Raw genomic sequence first — 17116 nt, forward strand, 5'->3', positions numbered from 1 at the left:
TCTCAGCTCCATGGAACAAGTCTGTAACTACGCATTTAGTGCGGTGATGGGCCTTCCCCATAGCAAAGCAAGTCCAATAGTTCATCTAGCATACTTCCTACTAGACAAATTATGGAATGGGCATAAAAACGTACCTAAAAACAGCATGTGTACAGCATGCATAGACTTCTCTTGCTCCTTGATGCAGCAGCAGCTCAGCTCCTTTGGCAATAGTTCCTAATTTAATTGTGATAGTCTTATTAGTATATTCATATTTAGAAGCAAAGACTGTCAAATGGTAGCTACTTTTGGTATGCAACAAGATGTTATAATTTACTTTCTCGGTTGTCAAACATGAATGTGGAGCACTTCAGCATGTTTCCACGCCTTATTAAATAAATTTAACTAACTATATAATATTTAATTTCTGCGTTTAATCACTGCATTAAATCATGGCGCAACTGCCCCTCTGTGATATGGTCAATCTTAGAATTATGTTTCCTACATCTTGAAAGGGATAACTTACCTGCTGTATCAATCATATCAACCACTTATCCTCTAACATCTCCAATCAGATTCATTACCTGCAATAAAAGCACATGGTCAGTTGTGCTTGTTTAATCTGAGAGAACTGATCACATAAAAGCATGAATAAATAAAACAAGCATGCACCATGTGAAACAGCACATCTCCATATGCATTATTGTAGAATCAGGGGAGAGAGGGGTGGCGGCCGGGATAGAAAGATGGCCTGGTATTGTATTCTATTGGAGTTAGGGTTTCCTGTACAAGGGGGCAGCACATATATAGGCTGCAGGGTTACATGGGCCACATGGGCCACATGGGCCACATGGGCCATAAGCGCGCACACACACACACATACACTGAAATACAGATAAGACACAGCCCAACACTCCCCCTCAAGAGGGATGATAGATATCTATCATGCCCATCTTGTCACAAGCAAGATTGTTCTCCCTGGTTCCCAAACCTTTTGTCAAACAATCGGCGACTTGTTGTCCAGAGCTCACATGAGTTATCTTGATGATTCCTGCATCCAGTTTCTCTTTGATAAAGAATCTTTCTATCTCCACATGTTTTGTTCTGTCATGTTGCACTGGATTATTAGCAATGCTGATTGCAGATTTGTTGTCACACCACACATTCAGAGGATCTTGTCTGAGCACTTTCAGCTCAAGCAGGAGGCCTCTTACCCATAACATCTCACTCAGCCCTTGAGACATTGCCCTATACTCAGCTTCTGCAGTTGATTTTGACACCACCGGTTGTTTTTTGCTTCTCCATGATACCAAATTTCCACCAACAAACACACAATAGCCAGAGGTTGATCGTCTATCATCAAGACAGCTAGCCCAATCAGCATCGCTATAACCGTCAACATTCAAATGGCCATTACTCTTGAACCAGAGTCCCATACCAGGGCTGCCCTTTAGATACCTCATGATTCTATAGACTGCATCAAGGTGTCCACTTCTGGGGTCATGCATATATCTACTTACTACACTTACTGCATATGTAATATCTGGTCTAGTGTGACACAAGTACAGAAGTTTGCCAACCAATTGTTGATATTTTGCTTTGTTAACTTGTTCACCCATCTGTGCTGTCAATTTGTGATTTTGTTCAATGGGAGTTGGGGCTGCTCTACATCCAAGCATTCCCATATCACTTAGGAGCTCTAAGGCATACTTCCGCTGAGAGAGCGCTATTCCCCTCTTTGATCTTGCAACTTCGATACCCAGGAAATATTTTAGCTGACCAAGATCCTTAACTTCAAATGCTTTGCCTAGGCATTTCTTTAGTCTTCCAATCTCCTCTTCATTGTCTCCCGTTATTATGATGTCATCCACATATACTGCAAGAATAGTAATCTGTTGCTTGGAATGTTTATAGAAAACAGTGTGATCTCCATTGCATTGTTTATACTCCATACTGCAAACTGCTTGCCTGAACCGGTCAAACCAAGCCCTTGGCGATTGCTTCAAACCATAGAGAGATTTTCTCAATCTACAAACCTTCCCAACAGTCCCAGGTGTAGAAAGTCCAGGAGGAATTTCCATGTAGACTTCCTCTTGTAGATCTCCATGTAAAAAGGCATTTTTTACATCAAGTTGGTGTAGTGGCCATCCAAAGTTAGCTGCACATGAGATTAGAATCCTCACTGTATTCATCTTTGCAACTGGGGCGAATGTTTCGTCATAATCAATACCATACGTTTGGCTGTACCCTCTGGCTACCAGTCTTGCCTTGTAACGCTCAACCTTACCCTCAGGATTCTGCTTCACTATGAAGATCCACTTACAACTGACTGCCTTCTTCCCATATGGAAGATTTGCTAGCTCCCATGTTTTGTTCTTTCTCAGGGCCTCCAACTCTTCCCTCATGGCTTCACACCACTTTGGATCTTGTCTTGCTTCTTTCCAGTCTTTAGGAACAATCACGGCTTGAAGTGATGCGACAAATGCTCTAAATGAAGGTGATAGGGCTTCATAGGTGACATAATTACTGATGTCATGCTCAAGATTGCCCTTGCTCAAAGTTTTCCTTGCTACTTCCTTCTTGAGAGCAATTGGCAGGTTAGGTGATGCTTCTTCAGTACTTGAATTTTCATATGACTCCACTTCAGATGAGCTTCCTGTCGCTTGAGTTTCTTCTGACTGCTCCCCCTGTTCCATAGTTTCTTTTGACTGCTCCTCATGCACTTGTTCCTCCACACCTCTCTTCCTTCTTGTATACACCTGAGGATTCCTTTCCTCATTTGGTCTCTGCCACCTTTGCTGTTCAGCCCCATCAACTACAACTGGAATGAAGGATCCCACTATTTTTGGGGTTGGTATTGGCTGCTCCTTGTCGCCATTGGTGCTGCACTCACCACTCAAGTTGCACTCCCCCTCTTGACCACCCTGCATAGATTGTGAGTGGTCAAGTTCTTCGAATAAAGTGCTGAGATCTGTCTTCTCACCATAGAAAGGCTCAGATTCTCGAAAGGTGACATCCATACTTACAAATGTGCGCCTTTCAGCAGGACTCCAACACTTATAGCCTCGCTGCCCTGCAGGATATCCAACAAATATGCATTTTACAGCTCATGGATCCAGCTTTCCCACTGCTGGTCTGTGATCTCTAACGAAGCAGGTGCACCCAAATAACTTCGGAGGAACTGAGAATTTGTTCTCCCCAAATAGCATCTCACATGGGGACTTCATACCAAGCATTTTTGAAGGCATCCGGCTGATCAGGAACGTTGCAGTCATGACAGCTTCACTCCACAAGAATTTTGGCACATTCATGGTGAACATAAGTGATCGAGCCACTTCTAAAATGTGTTGGTTTTTCCTTTCTGCAACACCATTCTGAGCAGGGGTATCTGGACATGATGTTTGGTACATTATGCCTTGTGCTGACAGGAAACCTCCAAATTACTTGTTTACATATTCAGTTCCATTGTCAGATCTGATCACCTGCACCTGCACATTGAATTGGTTTCGCACATAGGCATAAAACTCCTGAAAACATTGGAATACCTCATCTTTATGTCGCATGAGGTACACCCAAGTCATGCGAGTGTGGCAGTCTATAAATGTCACAAAATATTTCATTCCACTAACAGAAACAACAGGACATGTCCACACATCAGAGTGAATCAGCATAAACGGGGATATACTCCTTAGCCCCTTACTCAAATATGAGATTCTTGTGTGCTTTGCATATTCACATGCATCACACACAAGCTTACTCTTGTCTACTCCACGCATTACATCAGGAAACATCTTACTCATCTTATCAAAAGCCATATGCCCCATGCGACAGTGATGGATCATCGTCATTGTCTCACTTACTCCAACTAGTACAGCCAAAATAGGACTAGCACCAGACCTAGACACATCACGATCCATATACCACAATCCACTATGCCTGGTTCCTGTCCCAAGTTTCCTTCCAGTCATCCTCTCCTGAATCAAACATATTTTCTTATCAAGAGTTATTCGGCAATCTATCTGATCAATCAAAGCACTTAGAGAAAGCAAGTTCACAGGAAAAGCTGGAACATGTAATACATCAGATAATTTAATAGTGGGTGTACATTGAACTGATCCAACTCCTTTAATCGGTTGTGAGGTGCCATCAGCAGTTTGTATTGTTTCACAATGTGTAATTGGGTACTGAGTATATGATTCAAAGTCAGTTGAGGTACCCGCAACATGCTTGGATGCTCCAGAATCTAATATCCAATCTGGAAGGAAATCATGTGTGGATATAGATGCATTTGCAAAGTTACCTTCCCCTGTGTAGACAAAGTGGGCAAAGTTCCCGAAGGTGTTGTCCTCCTGGCTTCTACTCTTCGACTCCCCTTGAGAGGTTGTTGACGTCCCTTCTTCTTGCGTTGCCAAGTTAGCCAAGTTTGCTTTGAAGCCACTGGAATAATTCGAACCCCTCGAGTTACCTCTGCCTCTAACTCCCCGGTATCCACCTCGGCTGTAACCTCTTCCCCTACCACGTATTTCTCTGCGTTGTGCTGTGCAATTGATGCTTATGTGACCTTTCTCTCCACAGTTGAAGCACTCTCTTGTCTCCTTCCATTCAGACACAGTAAATGCTGAGCGAGATGCATTCGCTTCTCCAGTCCTTGTCAACTTCAACCTGACCTCCTCCTGTGCCATTGCTGCAACTGCCTCCTCAAGCGAGGGGACCTTTGGCTGATGAAACAACCCAGCACGTCTTCCTTCAAATTCTGAGCTAAGTCCCTTCAAGAATTTCATCACTCTTCTACGCTCTACCCACTTCTTAGTAGCAACTATACATTCTGAATGTGGTAACTCCAGTGGATCATAGTGGTCTAAGTCAGCCCACAAATGCTGCAATTCTGCTACATACTCCATCACCGACTTATCCCCTTGTTTTAGCTCATTTACTCTATCCTCAATCTGCGCCATAAGCATTATGTTCCCTTTCCCGGAGTACAATGTTTCCAGGGTTTTCCATACCTCTGCTGCATGGGGAAGAGTCTCCACGGCTGCTGCAATGGATGGGGTCAAGGAGTTCAGCAGCCATGCCACCACCAGAGAGTCAATGACACTCCACTTCTTCCACTCTTCACTTGCCCTGTTCGCCGGTTCATCTACTTCCCCTCTGACATAGCCTTCCAGCCCCTTTGTCCTCAATATTAGCAATGCCCTTCTGGACCAGCTTAGGTAGTTTGTGACCCCTTCCATCTTGATTTCATTTGGCATCAGTTCTATTTTCTGTATCACCTCGGGCTAAGGAACAAGCGCACCTGGGGAAGCCACACCCTCTGCCTTGACAGTGATGAGCTCAGCTAGCTTCTCCAACGCCTTTACCAACCCCTGGTTGTCCCCCATCTTTCCAATCTTGAATCACACCACTAGCAACCTCCAGCAACCACTGCTCCCCACTTTCACCTCTCTACTACCTCCTCCCTTCAGATCTGGGATTCCACCTCTCCTTCCACACAAGCCTTCTCCTCTCAGACAATCGCCAGCAAGCACAACCAGCCAACCACCATCACCACTGCTGGGATTGGGAACCCAAGCTCTGACACCATGTAGAATCAGGGGAGAGAGGGGTGGCGGCTGGGATAGAAAGATGGTCTGGTATTGTATTCTATTGGAGTTAGGGTTTCCTGTACAAGGGGGCAGCACATATATAGGCTGCAGGGTTACATGGGCCACATGGGCCACATGGGCCATAAGCGCGCGCGCACACACACACTGAAATACAGATAAGACACAGCCCAACAATTATATATTTCCATCAGATTGACTAGGAGTGGATAAACCATAACTAACTACAGAAGAGCCTCAATGAGTATTTTCTTACTATGCATCCTAGTTAGCTGCTCATTTTAATGAGAGAATTCTTAACATAATCATCAAACTCTGATAAATCCTTCTGTAATATGTCAAAATAGAAAGGAGAGCTTCATTTTGTGCCTGCAGCAACAGCAACACTTCCAATGGCACATACCAATCACGGAAAGAAATAGCATCCGATGGGCACACAGGCAGCAGCAGGGTGCAGACGAGGAGGGCTTATTTCATCTTACATCTCGGCGTAGTGGAGGAGGCGGAGGTAGGCAGACGAGCTTCTTCACCTCCGGCGACCGTGCCGCAATGTTCTTTCTTGACCACCTGCGCCGCACGCGAATCAGTTCGAGTTTCCACGGCGCGAGAGGACGGGAGGAACCGAAGCGAACCTGCGCTCGACGAGGGCTGTATGGAAGCGCTTGACCCCGTCGATTCTGTCGGCGCCGAGTCGAGGAGCGCATGCGGTCGTCGTCGTCGTCGAGGGAGGGGCGCCTGCGGTCGTCGTCGTCGTCGAGGGAGGGGCGCCTGCGGTCGTCGTCGTCGAGGTGCGCGTCCGCCCCGCCACCCGATACCCCCACGCGCCGCTATCCTGTAGCCGGGACATGCCCAGACCCTCTCCGGCCGCGGCCTCGCGGATCTCGGCGGCCGCCGTGTGCCGCTTTGGACCGTTGGGAGAAATTGGATCTTTTGCCCCACTTTACTTCTTTATTGGATAATTTGCCTCCTCTAAGAGGCTACCAGGTGGGGCCCGGGGTCACTGTCATTGAGACAATTAAAGGGCAAATCATCTAACCCCTTGTAAAGTGGGGCAAATTGGCTTTCCGCCTTCTGGTTTGCGCTATCTATAATCTGGGCCGGCATTCGAGAGGGCCTGATGGGCCGGCATCTCTTTGGGCCCACGTCCGCGGCTGTATGTATAGGAGACGCGCCACTGTACTCCTCTCTTGCATCGACCTGCGTCTCCTCCCCAAATCCGTCGCCGGCCGGAGTGCCGCCGCCTCCGCCGCCGTGGCTCTCCATGAAGACGAGGCATATTCTCTCCTCCTCCCGTCCAACCTCGTCGCGTCATCCCGTGCGACCGTAGGTTCAGGTCAAGGTTAGTGAGCATGGGGAGGAGGCGACTGCCGACGGCCGGCCACCGTGGGAGGAGGAGGAGCGTTGGGCTTTCTCATCGGCGCGTCTACGTAGACCCCCACGCCGGCGGCGAGTGCATTGACGGCGGGCGCGGTCGAGCGGGAGGGACGCCGGCCGACCGGCTGCTGCTGCTACGGGTGAGATGAGATGCGCCTATCTTTTTTGTCCCGCACCGTCAGTTTAGGCAGATTTCTGCCGATTTATAAGCATTTCCCTCGGGACAGCCATCAGCGAGTAGCAGTAGAGTAGAGAATGAGTGTACGGTTTAGTATAAGGTATAGGATAGGGTTAGGGTTCAGGGGCGAGGGCAGAGAGGGGAGCTATGCCTCTCAGAGAAAAAAAAAAGTAAGTTATATTGAAATTTGAAATGCAGATTGGAAATACTAAGGGATTTTTTTTTCTTTTGAAACAGGGGTCTTTTCACGACTTGGCTATTATTCTGCACCAGATCCTCTTCATCTTCTCCACTAAGCAAACACTAGAATAAAAGATGGAGTTAATCTTCCTTTTAAGGAACGGATCTGCTCCATTCCTGTAGTCTTCACCGTAACCAGCGCCCCTGCTCTAGGTGCCCTCGGAAAATCAGTTTGCTGGAGGGATGAATTTGAAGCACCTGCCGTCGACACACGTCGTACCGGCCCCATGTCATTACCACCATCGTTTTGGACAGGGCGATGAAATGCGGATGAAGCATCGACCCGAAGCTTCCCCGAGCGCCGATGAAACACTACACGACGTTGTGCCTCCAGGTCGTGTACGCGCTGTGCGGGCTGCGGCCAAAGCTGCGGTGCCATCTCTGGCCGATGCCCGCTGGATCAAGAACAAGTCCCCCCCTGCTTTGTTTCCTTCGACAGTGATGAGTAGCAGGTAACTATGTCATCCCTGATTATATCTCGCAAATTAACCTGTTTCTGCTAAGTTATTGTACTGGGTGAAATTTAAGTATATTGGTTTCTCATTTTGTCAGATTCGGCCGCAAGCTACTTGACGATTTGCGGCAGATTGCAATTGCTATTTGTGCTTTCTTCCTGCATAGGTCACTTGTTGGTCACGTTTGTAGGTAAATATTGCATCTCTGAAATTTATTTAAATTGAATGAACGCATGACATGTGCCTTATGTTTATTTCAGTACGCAAGACTACATAGGAATATGATTCCCTCCATTCCATGCAATGCATGGTTAGAACAAATCATGTACAACCAAGGATTACACTTTATTATCCCTTCCATTATGCAAGTCATAATGGTTCCTCAATTAATAAGAATAGGTTTCGACTAATTTAGGTATTCATATACGTGAGACAATCATTTTGTCTTTTCGTCCATTCTACACAGGGTGGACGGACTGCGCATACGGTGAAATGGTGACAGCCTCATGCCCCGTCGCCATCTCCTGCGTAGTTGTTGTAGTGGTATCTCGACCATTCCAAATGACGCACACTACTCAGCTTGCCCGTTTTGGAGCAGCAAGTGAGCACTCACGCATCCATCCGAGATTCCGAAAACTTCGTGGTCCTCGATTTTGACTTTGAGAAGTTCTGCTCAATCTCTTTAACAAATTTGATTGTGTATGCATGCCTAGTTTGTGGGGAGTATTGCCAACGAAGAGTCTTTAAGTCATATACCCACCGCATTGAGTCAGGCCGCCATCTGTTGATTAACCCTCAAACTGAGAATATTCAGTTTAACATTTTTACTGGTTGGTATGATGTGGCTGGTTTGCGATAAAGCCGGTTATAAATCTTCACAAGAACAAGCGTTGTTTTGAGTGTTAAACCATGAGGAGCACAACAGTTAACTCTCTGTCCATGATTATGTTTTAACTGTTTCCGACCTGCGAAAAGAATTGGTTTCCTGATCTCCTCGGTTTTGCTTTTGCATGTGGCTGTTCCTACAACAATATTGATTTTCATAGTGGTGAATGTGTTACATGTGTATCCCATCAAATTAACTGACATGTTTATGAAATAGCCTCTCCTCGTAGGTGTATTCTAGAGCTAAATAACCTCCATAAAACATTCAGGCCTACTGTTTAGGCTATGCTTCTTTTGTGTGTGCTCCATTTATGATGTACTGAGAGTGCTCATTTGACCAGTTAAAACCTTCTTTGAAAGTGATTCCCTACTAGGAGCAGTAAAGTAGAGATAGGGTAATAGGGTATAGGATACACTCATGTCGAAAACGACGGGTGCTTTTCCGTTGCTATTGGTAGAATAGCATCAGACTGAATGTATACCTTCTTGTGCTGGGAGTTGCATTAGATAATGAGGACTCCAGTTATATATTTTTACCTTACCTTTGCTTAAGTTGGTACGTGTTGATTCAGATCACTGACTTGCTTCTTTGGGTCTTATAACTGTAGGTTTCAAGATGTCAACCAGCAGGTTTGCAACCTCCCTGCGGACTCTTCAGCAATGTTCGGAAAACCAATGCCTCCTAGAAAGCGGCCAAGAGCCGCCCTTGGTCTCTAAGCATCTTCAGCCGAGGCGTGCTGCAGGTTCTGAGCCTGAAGTCCTCCTCCAGGAAGCTGGATATCTCTGCTATGGCCGTCTACGAGGTGAAGCTGGTGACCCTGGAAGGGCAGGAGCACGATTTCGACACTGGACGACACCTGCATCTTGGATGCCGCGGAGACGCCAGCGTGGAGCTGCCCAACTCGTGCCACCTGGGGGCATGCTCCACCTGCGCCGGCAAGATCGATTGCGGCACGGTGGACCAGTCGGGCGGTTCGTTCCTGGACGACGCGCAGCAGGAGGAAGGCTACATGCCGACCTGCGTGTCGTACCCCAAGTCGGACTGCGTCATGCACACACCCACAAGGAGGGCGACCTGTATTAGGGGTCTCGATTGTCCTTTCGTCGTTAGTCCAGTTTCATTAAGATAGGGAGAACCCATGGAGATGCCAGCAAAGGCAGAATAAGGAACATCTGTGACGGCATAGAATGCAGTTTCATGTGTTTTTGCATATAATTTTTGCTGCTGTTTTTGCCGGGTCATCCTGACGTCTTTGTCGTTTGCCTGCCTTGTCCAATGGCTGGGGTTTACTAATGCCTATGGCATCGATAGTAGCAATTTGTATCTGTGGCCGATGTTGGGTCGGTAAATTAACATATATCTTGGCTTGCAAAATTTTAGCGGTGAAATCGATCGACCTGAAGATGTTTATTTCCTCACCCAGATTTGTTACAGGGTAAGCAATGTCCCTGGGCTGGGGCTTACTAATGCTTCTTCTGCTATTTTATTCAGGTGAAGCCACAGGCATCATGCATTTCCTTTCTGAAAAAGAAAACAGGTAGCATGCATTTCAGTTCAGGTTTTTACGTCAATAGATGCACCTGACTTGTTTGCATGCTGCAGCAAACTGAATTCCTGTGAAACCAAACTATTTAGTTCAATTACCTAGTAAAAATCAAATGAGTGGCACAGAAATGAATCGTTATTTCTAAATCTCTGTTTGCGTCACAGAATTCAGTTCTTACGCGCCAGCGAGCATGCCGATGCGTAAGCAGGCATTCATCTATTCCCATAAATTCAGTAATAACCAGATAACCAGAGTTGAACAACTAAAATTCAAATGGCCAAACGTTTCAGAAGAGTAGACAAGCAAACATCAGCCAGACCATCATGGATACAGACACGGTACCACCACAACTATCTCGGCCAGCATGGTAATCTGACACAGGTTGAAGAATGCAGGATCTACATGAGCATGTCCTGCTTACAGAGGTAGCAGAGTGGACAGTAGCTGTTTGGAGTAGCTTATAAGTGAGGTGCAGACCATACTATTTGATGGATTTTGGGTTGTATATATATGATCTGGGTATTATTCGGCGGTTGTATTGATAACAGGTGTATGCGCCACTTCCACCCCTGAAACTCTCTGCCACACATTCGAGTTGTTGTGGTCGATTTTATCAAATCCTGTCGTCGGATAATTTTATTAATCTGTACGAGTTCTTCCCGTGCAATGTGATGTCTGCCACTCAATGCAAAATATTTTCTACTGTAATAGCCTCTTTTTCATGTGCATTGTGACTGGTAGGTAAGTTTTATGTACGAGGGAATGGGCGCAGCGGCGTTTGCTTGATTCGTGCTGCAAAAGGTTAGATTTGAATCCAAGAACACACTAATTGCAACTGCCCAAGATTTTGGTAGTATCTAAGGAATCTGAAACCAAAAACTCTCTGACATCAACACTCCAATTCCAGCACAGTTCTTACAGTGGGATAACATGGTTACAACACAAGTCAGCATGTAATTCTTCAGTTGACAGCAAAGCGATAACACAAAGAAGCATCGCTCTAGAGCCACATCTTGTTTACTTACAATTGGACAGCAGCAACTCACATTGCAATTTCCTCAAAAAACAACTTGCATTTGCCATTTAGTTCAAGTACTCCCTCCGTAGAAATTAAATCGCCGACACAGAAAGGCACCATCATTTCTAAATCTTGGTTTGCATCACAGAATTCAGTTCTTAAAGAGCCAACCGAAGCGTCAACAGGCATTCAGCAACTCCCATAAATTAACAGTGATGCAGTACTGCTCACAGATAGCAACACGGTTTGAACAACTAAAATACAAATGACCAAATATTTCAGAAGAGTAGAAAAGCAAACATCGGTCAGACCATCGCCGATACAGATATAGTACCACCACAACTTCAGTTCTAGGTAGATATCAGTCTGCCAAATGCAACAACTTCAGTTCTTACAACCAATTAATTTGCCAATGAAGCATTGGCGATCACCCAGCACACGGACTACCAGCACTACTTGCAGATGGATAGCTACGCAGAGTCAACAGTACAGATACAGATGCAGAAACCAAATACAGGCGACGCATCATCAGACTCAGTCTAGGAGGAGGTGAACTTGGTGACGGCCTTGGTGCCCTCGGAGACGGCGTGCTTGGCGAGCTCGCCGGGGAGGACGAGGCGGACGGAGGTCTGGATCTCCCTGGACGTGATGGTGGGCTTCTTGTTGTAGCGCGCGAGCTTGGCCGACTCCCCGGCGAGCTTCTCGAAGATGTCGTTGATGAAGGAGTTCATGATGGACATGGCCTTGGAGGAGATGCCGATGTCCGGGTGCACCTGCTTCAGCACCTTGAAGATGTAGATCTTGTACGTCTCCACGCTCTTCTTGGCCTTGCTGCCCTTCTTCCGGCCCCTCGTCTTCGCCTCGCCCTCCTTGGCCGCCGTCTTGCCCGCCGGCAGCCGCTTCTCGGCCTTGGGCTTCTTGCCCGCGGGGATCTTCTCCGCCGCCTTCTCCACCTTGCTCTCCGCGGCCGGCTTCTTGTCCGCCTTGGGGGCCATGGCTGCTGCTGCTGCTGCTTCGGAGGTGGGAGAGGGAGTGAGGTGTTTCGCTGGGAGGTGGGGAATTGCAGATGGGAATAGAGGCGGGGGTGGGGAGGGTATATAGCAGGGAGGAGGTGCGCGCTGATTGGTGGAGAGGCCGGTGCCTCGGATCGATGACGTGGGCGAATTGGTAGGCAACAGGAAACCAGCCGTGGCTGGCGGGAGTTTTGGAAATTTTCCGCGGGGTGCTGCACCGTCCGGTTTGGGGGCGACTAAAATTGATTCACAGCGAATTGTTAGAGCATCCCCACTCGTTGCGCCCTAAAGAGGTGTTTTTTCGCGGTAAATTTAACAATTTTGATCTCCGAACAAAATCAATTCACAGAATGAATTGGATGTGAAACTATTTCATACCCCTGACCCTTTTGTGTAGCGTCCGCGACGCCGACGCCACACACCACGGTGCAGCGCCTAACTAGCGGGCGTTGCACGCCGTTTCACCGTGGCAGCCCTGGGCCCGGCACCTAGCTGTGCAACGCCTCGGTGCTAGGCGCCACACACCGTGCAGCGCCTAGCCGTCGGGCGCTGCACTGTGAGTTATGTCCAGCCGCGGCGGCCCTCTCCTCCCCCACCCACCCCATTGCAGCAGTTCCAGAAACAAAACAAGGCGCGGCGGCGGCGGCCTTATCCACTCCCCCTCTCAATCCCATCTCTCAAATCCTTCAAATCTGACGATTTGGTCTGTGGATTTTGTCACCAATCCGTCCTAGAAGGTACTCTCCTCCGATCTCCTTCTTTCTATCCATAGAAAATGTAGTGTTTTGAAGATTTTGAAGATTTGGGGAACCTTTGTTTGATTTGATTAGATTAGAATCTTGCATGTATTATAACCTTGCATGTATTAGAACTTTTGTTTGTTTGATTTTGGGACCCTAGTTTAGTTTATTTTTTCGAAAAAATATGGTTGGATACATAGGTTGACATGTTATTTCTATGGAAAATATATTTGTATGAAGTAGGCCTAGTTTAGTTTATTTGTGTTGAACTTATATTTGTTTTGACAAGAATGCTTTGGATACATATGCTTTGAATTTTGCATCTAGTAGGCGTAGTTTAGTTTATTTGTATTCCAAAGATAATTGTGTTGACAAGCAAGTTTTTTTTTAAATGTTAGGATGGTTTGGCTTCTCGATGATCACTGGGACAAACAACACCGGTCGCATGCTATGTCGGTGGAGCAGCGGGTAATAATGAAAGTTGTCGGTGTTATGATTTTCATGTTTATTTAAACACAAATGCCACATATGTAATGATTTGCTTGTTTGTTTGTAGGAGCTTGCACCTTTGAAGATTCGGTCTCACGGGGTCACCCTTGGGTGGATGCACTATGATGAGCGGTACACACCGTATGTAAGGGAGACAGGACTTCTCCCTTTCATTCAGTTGGTCAACCGGTCGACGCCACCCAACAATGCTGCAGCACTCACCGCACTTATTGATTATTGGAGGCCGGAGACACACACTTTCCATCTTCGGACCGGGGAGATGACCGTGACGCTCCAGGATATGGCTATGATCACCGGTCTTCCTATCGATGGGAACCCTTTGTGTATGAACACCGATTCTGAAGGGTGGCGCACGCAGATGCATGCCCTTATCGGTATGGTTCCTCCGGAGCCTCGTGAACCAGAAGCAGAAGACAAGAAGGAAAGAGTCGCAGCCGGTGCTCCTTTCACGTGGATTCAATCAAACTTTGGTACTTGTTCCGGTATTGAATGTGCCTATTGAGAAAATCTTGACCCCTGGGATCAAGTTTTTTATGTGCAACCAATTTGTTGTACAAAGTGGTGAAGCGCTTGTCGAAGAAAGCGAGACAACAATCTTGAAGATCATCGGCCAACTCCTTAAGGCCACATCCACATGCCCTATAGAAGTTCGAACAAAAGTGCCTCATGCACCATCGATGGTGCAACGAAGCATGCCCGGGAATGTCAATCTCCACCGCGTTAAGAATTCCTGGATGTCGATCCGATATGACGCAAATTTCCCTTTGAGCGGGTAACACCTTTGTCCTCAAAAGACGCAAAAACCACTCCCAGTTGTCATTGTTCTCCACCTCAACCAAAGCAAATGCCAATGGCAACACCCGGTTATTGGCATCACTTGATATCGCAACCAACAAGGTGCCCTTGTATTGTCATGTCAAAAACGTGCCATCAATGGCGATGACTGGCCTACAGTGTTCGAAAGCCCTCACGCATTGCTCGAACGCCCAAAATGCACGGCCAAATACTCGGACTTTCCTTCCTTCATGAAGCGTTGTTTGGTGCCCATGAGGCTCGACCACATGAACCATGCCCGGGTTTGTCGCGTCCATGGCTAACAACAACCTAGGGATTCGGTTGTATGCTTCCTCCCAAGTACCATACAACATCTTAAATGTGGCTTGCTTCGCCTTCCATGCCTCGTCGTACTTCACCTTGTAATGAAAGATGGCTTTCACAAGGTCTATGACATGTTGGGCGCTCATTGTTGGAAGTGTGGATATTGAGTTGGAGAGCCTGTAAGCGATGAACTCCGACGTGGGTTGTTTGTGGTCTTGGGACACAATCTTGCCATCCACCCTTTTGCCTTGGCACATGTGAGTTGGCACACAACTCACTACATGCCAAGTGGGACCTCCTTTCCATGGTCTTGCACGCACAATCCATGGACATATTTCATCTTCACATGCACATGCAACCGTGTAGCGCACATTGACGTCCGAGTGCACCACCTTGTGTGGACGATAATGCGTAACCGAGTAGTTGTCGAGCCACATCTTCAATTCCAAGAAGGTTTCAAACTTAGACCCTTTTGCAATCTGGTTCTTGTCATCTCCCAAATCACGGTGAGAGCTTGGCCTAACCCCAACAGATATACATTGGCCACCATCTACCATGGCTTCATCTGCGAGACTAACATCCTTGAACAATGTAGTCCGATGATCACGACCGAATACCTTCTCGAAAGCTTCGGCCTCCTTCACCGTGACCCCTCCGCATCAACTTGTTCGTTGGGACCATCGTCATCTGAGTCCGATGCATATGCACGGGAAAAAGGGATGGAATGGTCCATTGTCTCTTGCAAATGATATTTGTTGAGATCACCCACATTGTTGTCATGGAGATCAACTTCATTGTCATCGTCCGCATACTCATCATACTCCTCTTGCAAAGCTTCATCTTGGTTGCTTGTAAACGGGCTCAATGTTGGCCTCACTTCTTGGGTCAAAAGAGGTTCAACAATTTCATCTCGCTTCAAAGGTGGGGGGCTACTAGCAACCAAAGGGGAGGGGCTCCGGTTCAAGTCCAAATGCAACATTGAATCAACCTTCTTAGTTGCAAATAACTCAAGAGCCTTGTCTAGTGATTTGGCCACCGTCTCCTTGTATGCAACCCAAAGTTGCTCCGAGTTGACATGCATTGTCTTCCAAAGGATGTGCATTCCAAAACCAACATTATGCCTTCCTTCCAACTCAACGATATCACTAGGGTCCATCCAATTCAAATCTTTCCTAACTTGTTGCAAGAGCTCCGCATAGCTAGGACTACTATCAAACACCATGTCAATCTCATCCGGGTCTGGTTCAATATTGCCTTTCAAGAAGGCGTCTTTGTCCCCATGATGAACAAACACACATGTTCTTTCCATCCCTATAAGCATTCAAAGAACACAAGGTAACATTGCTTCCATGAGTAATAATCCAAGGATACATACCCTAATATATGTATGAAACAACAACCCTAACCCTAACCATAACCCTAACCAAAACCATAACCCTAGCCCAAAACCTAACCCCAGCACCAACGTAAGAACACCCATAAGAATAACCCTAACATACTAACAAAGCCTAATCATAGGAAATTGGCAAACAAACATCTCACATCTCCATGCCAATCTCTAGATCCAAACAAAACTAGGGTTTCCCCAAACTAGCAACAAATGAGCAATTTGATAACATTACTTCACTACCAAAAAAATACACTTCCGTGATGATACGTGTTTGTCACAGTAGGTCGCGTTTTTTGTCATGCATGTACATCCATGAAAAATTTATGACAGAATCAAGATAGTCATACTTGTGCTGTCGTAGAAGTGTTCCATGACATTACCAAAATTATCATCACGGAAGTGTCCACTTCCATGACGATAAATCGCGCATCACAGAACTGCTTTCGTCAAGGGTGACCGACACGTGGCATCCACCGTAACGGAACGCCGTTAAGCTATCGGGTCGGGTTTTGGATCCGATAACCCGTTAACAGCCCCGACCAATGGGGATTTTCCATGTGTAAAATCATCATTGGCTGGAGGAAACACGTGTCGGCTCACCGTTGGGACAGATGTCATCCACTCATTGGACAGAAGGCGCCTATGATACGTCGACACATGGCACAGCCCAACAGAGGCCCATTCCTGTGAAAAGGCCGGCCCGTTTGACTTGGTCAAAAGGTGGTGGGCCGGCCCACGGAAAGCCTGTTAGCGGCATGTTCGCATATAGCCCATTTACAGCCCGCTAACCGAGGGCCCATTACGCCCTATCCGAATTAGGCCCAGTAGCGTCATCTGGGCCGTCCAATATGATTCAGCCCGTTTTAACTTCCGGCCCATGTGTGGTCCATGACTTCTTTGGGCCCATATGAGGACCTTTGTAACTCTTGGCCCATTAACGGCCCGTTGTGAAACTGGCCCGTAATGAATAGTGTATCACTTTATACCCATTAACGGCTCGTTATTCCATTGGGCCGTTTCCAGCCCAAGTTATCTTTCGGCCTTCTCAGGGCCCATTGATTCTTGGGCTCATTTGCAGCATTCGGT

At 46.9% G+C, this 17116-nt stretch overlaps 2 protein-coding genes and 1 long non-coding RNA gene across 3 annotated transcripts; 1 reads left to right on the plus strand and 2 right to left on the minus strand.

The window, feature by feature from the left end:
- Positions 1-539: 539 nt before the first annotated feature.
- LOC119349486 lies at positions 540-6329 on the minus strand. The gene is made up of 3 exons (XR_005169439.1): positions 6215-6329; positions 6065-6149; positions 540-563 (listed from the first exon to the last, which is right to left on the minus strand). It is a non-coding gene; the product is annotated as an uncharacterized LOC119349486 (long non-coding RNA).
- A 1048-nt stretch (positions 6330-7377) lies between these two features.
- On the plus strand, positions 7378-10074 carry LOC119311644. Its single transcript, XM_037587309.1, has 3 exons — positions 7378-7826; positions 7927-8019; positions 9323-10074. The coding sequence occupies exons 1-3, from the start codon at positions 7558-7560 to the stop codon at positions 9429-9431; spliced, it is 471 nt and encodes a 156-aa protein (XP_037443206.1). The 5' UTR covers positions 7378-7557; the 3' UTR covers positions 9432-10074.
- A 1465-nt stretch (positions 10075-11539) lies between these two features.
- LOC119349487 (histone H2B.2-like) lies at positions 11540-12348 on the minus strand. Its single transcript, XM_037617528.1, has one exon. The coding sequence runs from the start codon at positions 12272-12274 to the stop codon at positions 11819-11821; it is 456 nt and encodes a 151-aa protein (XP_037473425.1). The 5' UTR covers positions 12275-12348; the 3' UTR covers positions 11540-11818.
- Positions 12349-17116: the final 4768 nt, after the last annotated feature.

The sequence above is a fragment of the Triticum dicoccoides genome, chromosome 1B (genome assembly GCF_002162155.2).
Source record: "Triticum dicoccoides isolate Atlit2015 ecotype Zavitan chromosome 1B, WEW_v2.0, whole genome shotgun sequence".
Classification (NCBI taxonomy): domain Eukaryota; kingdom Viridiplantae; phylum Streptophyta; class Magnoliopsida; order Poales; family Poaceae; genus Triticum; species Triticum dicoccoides.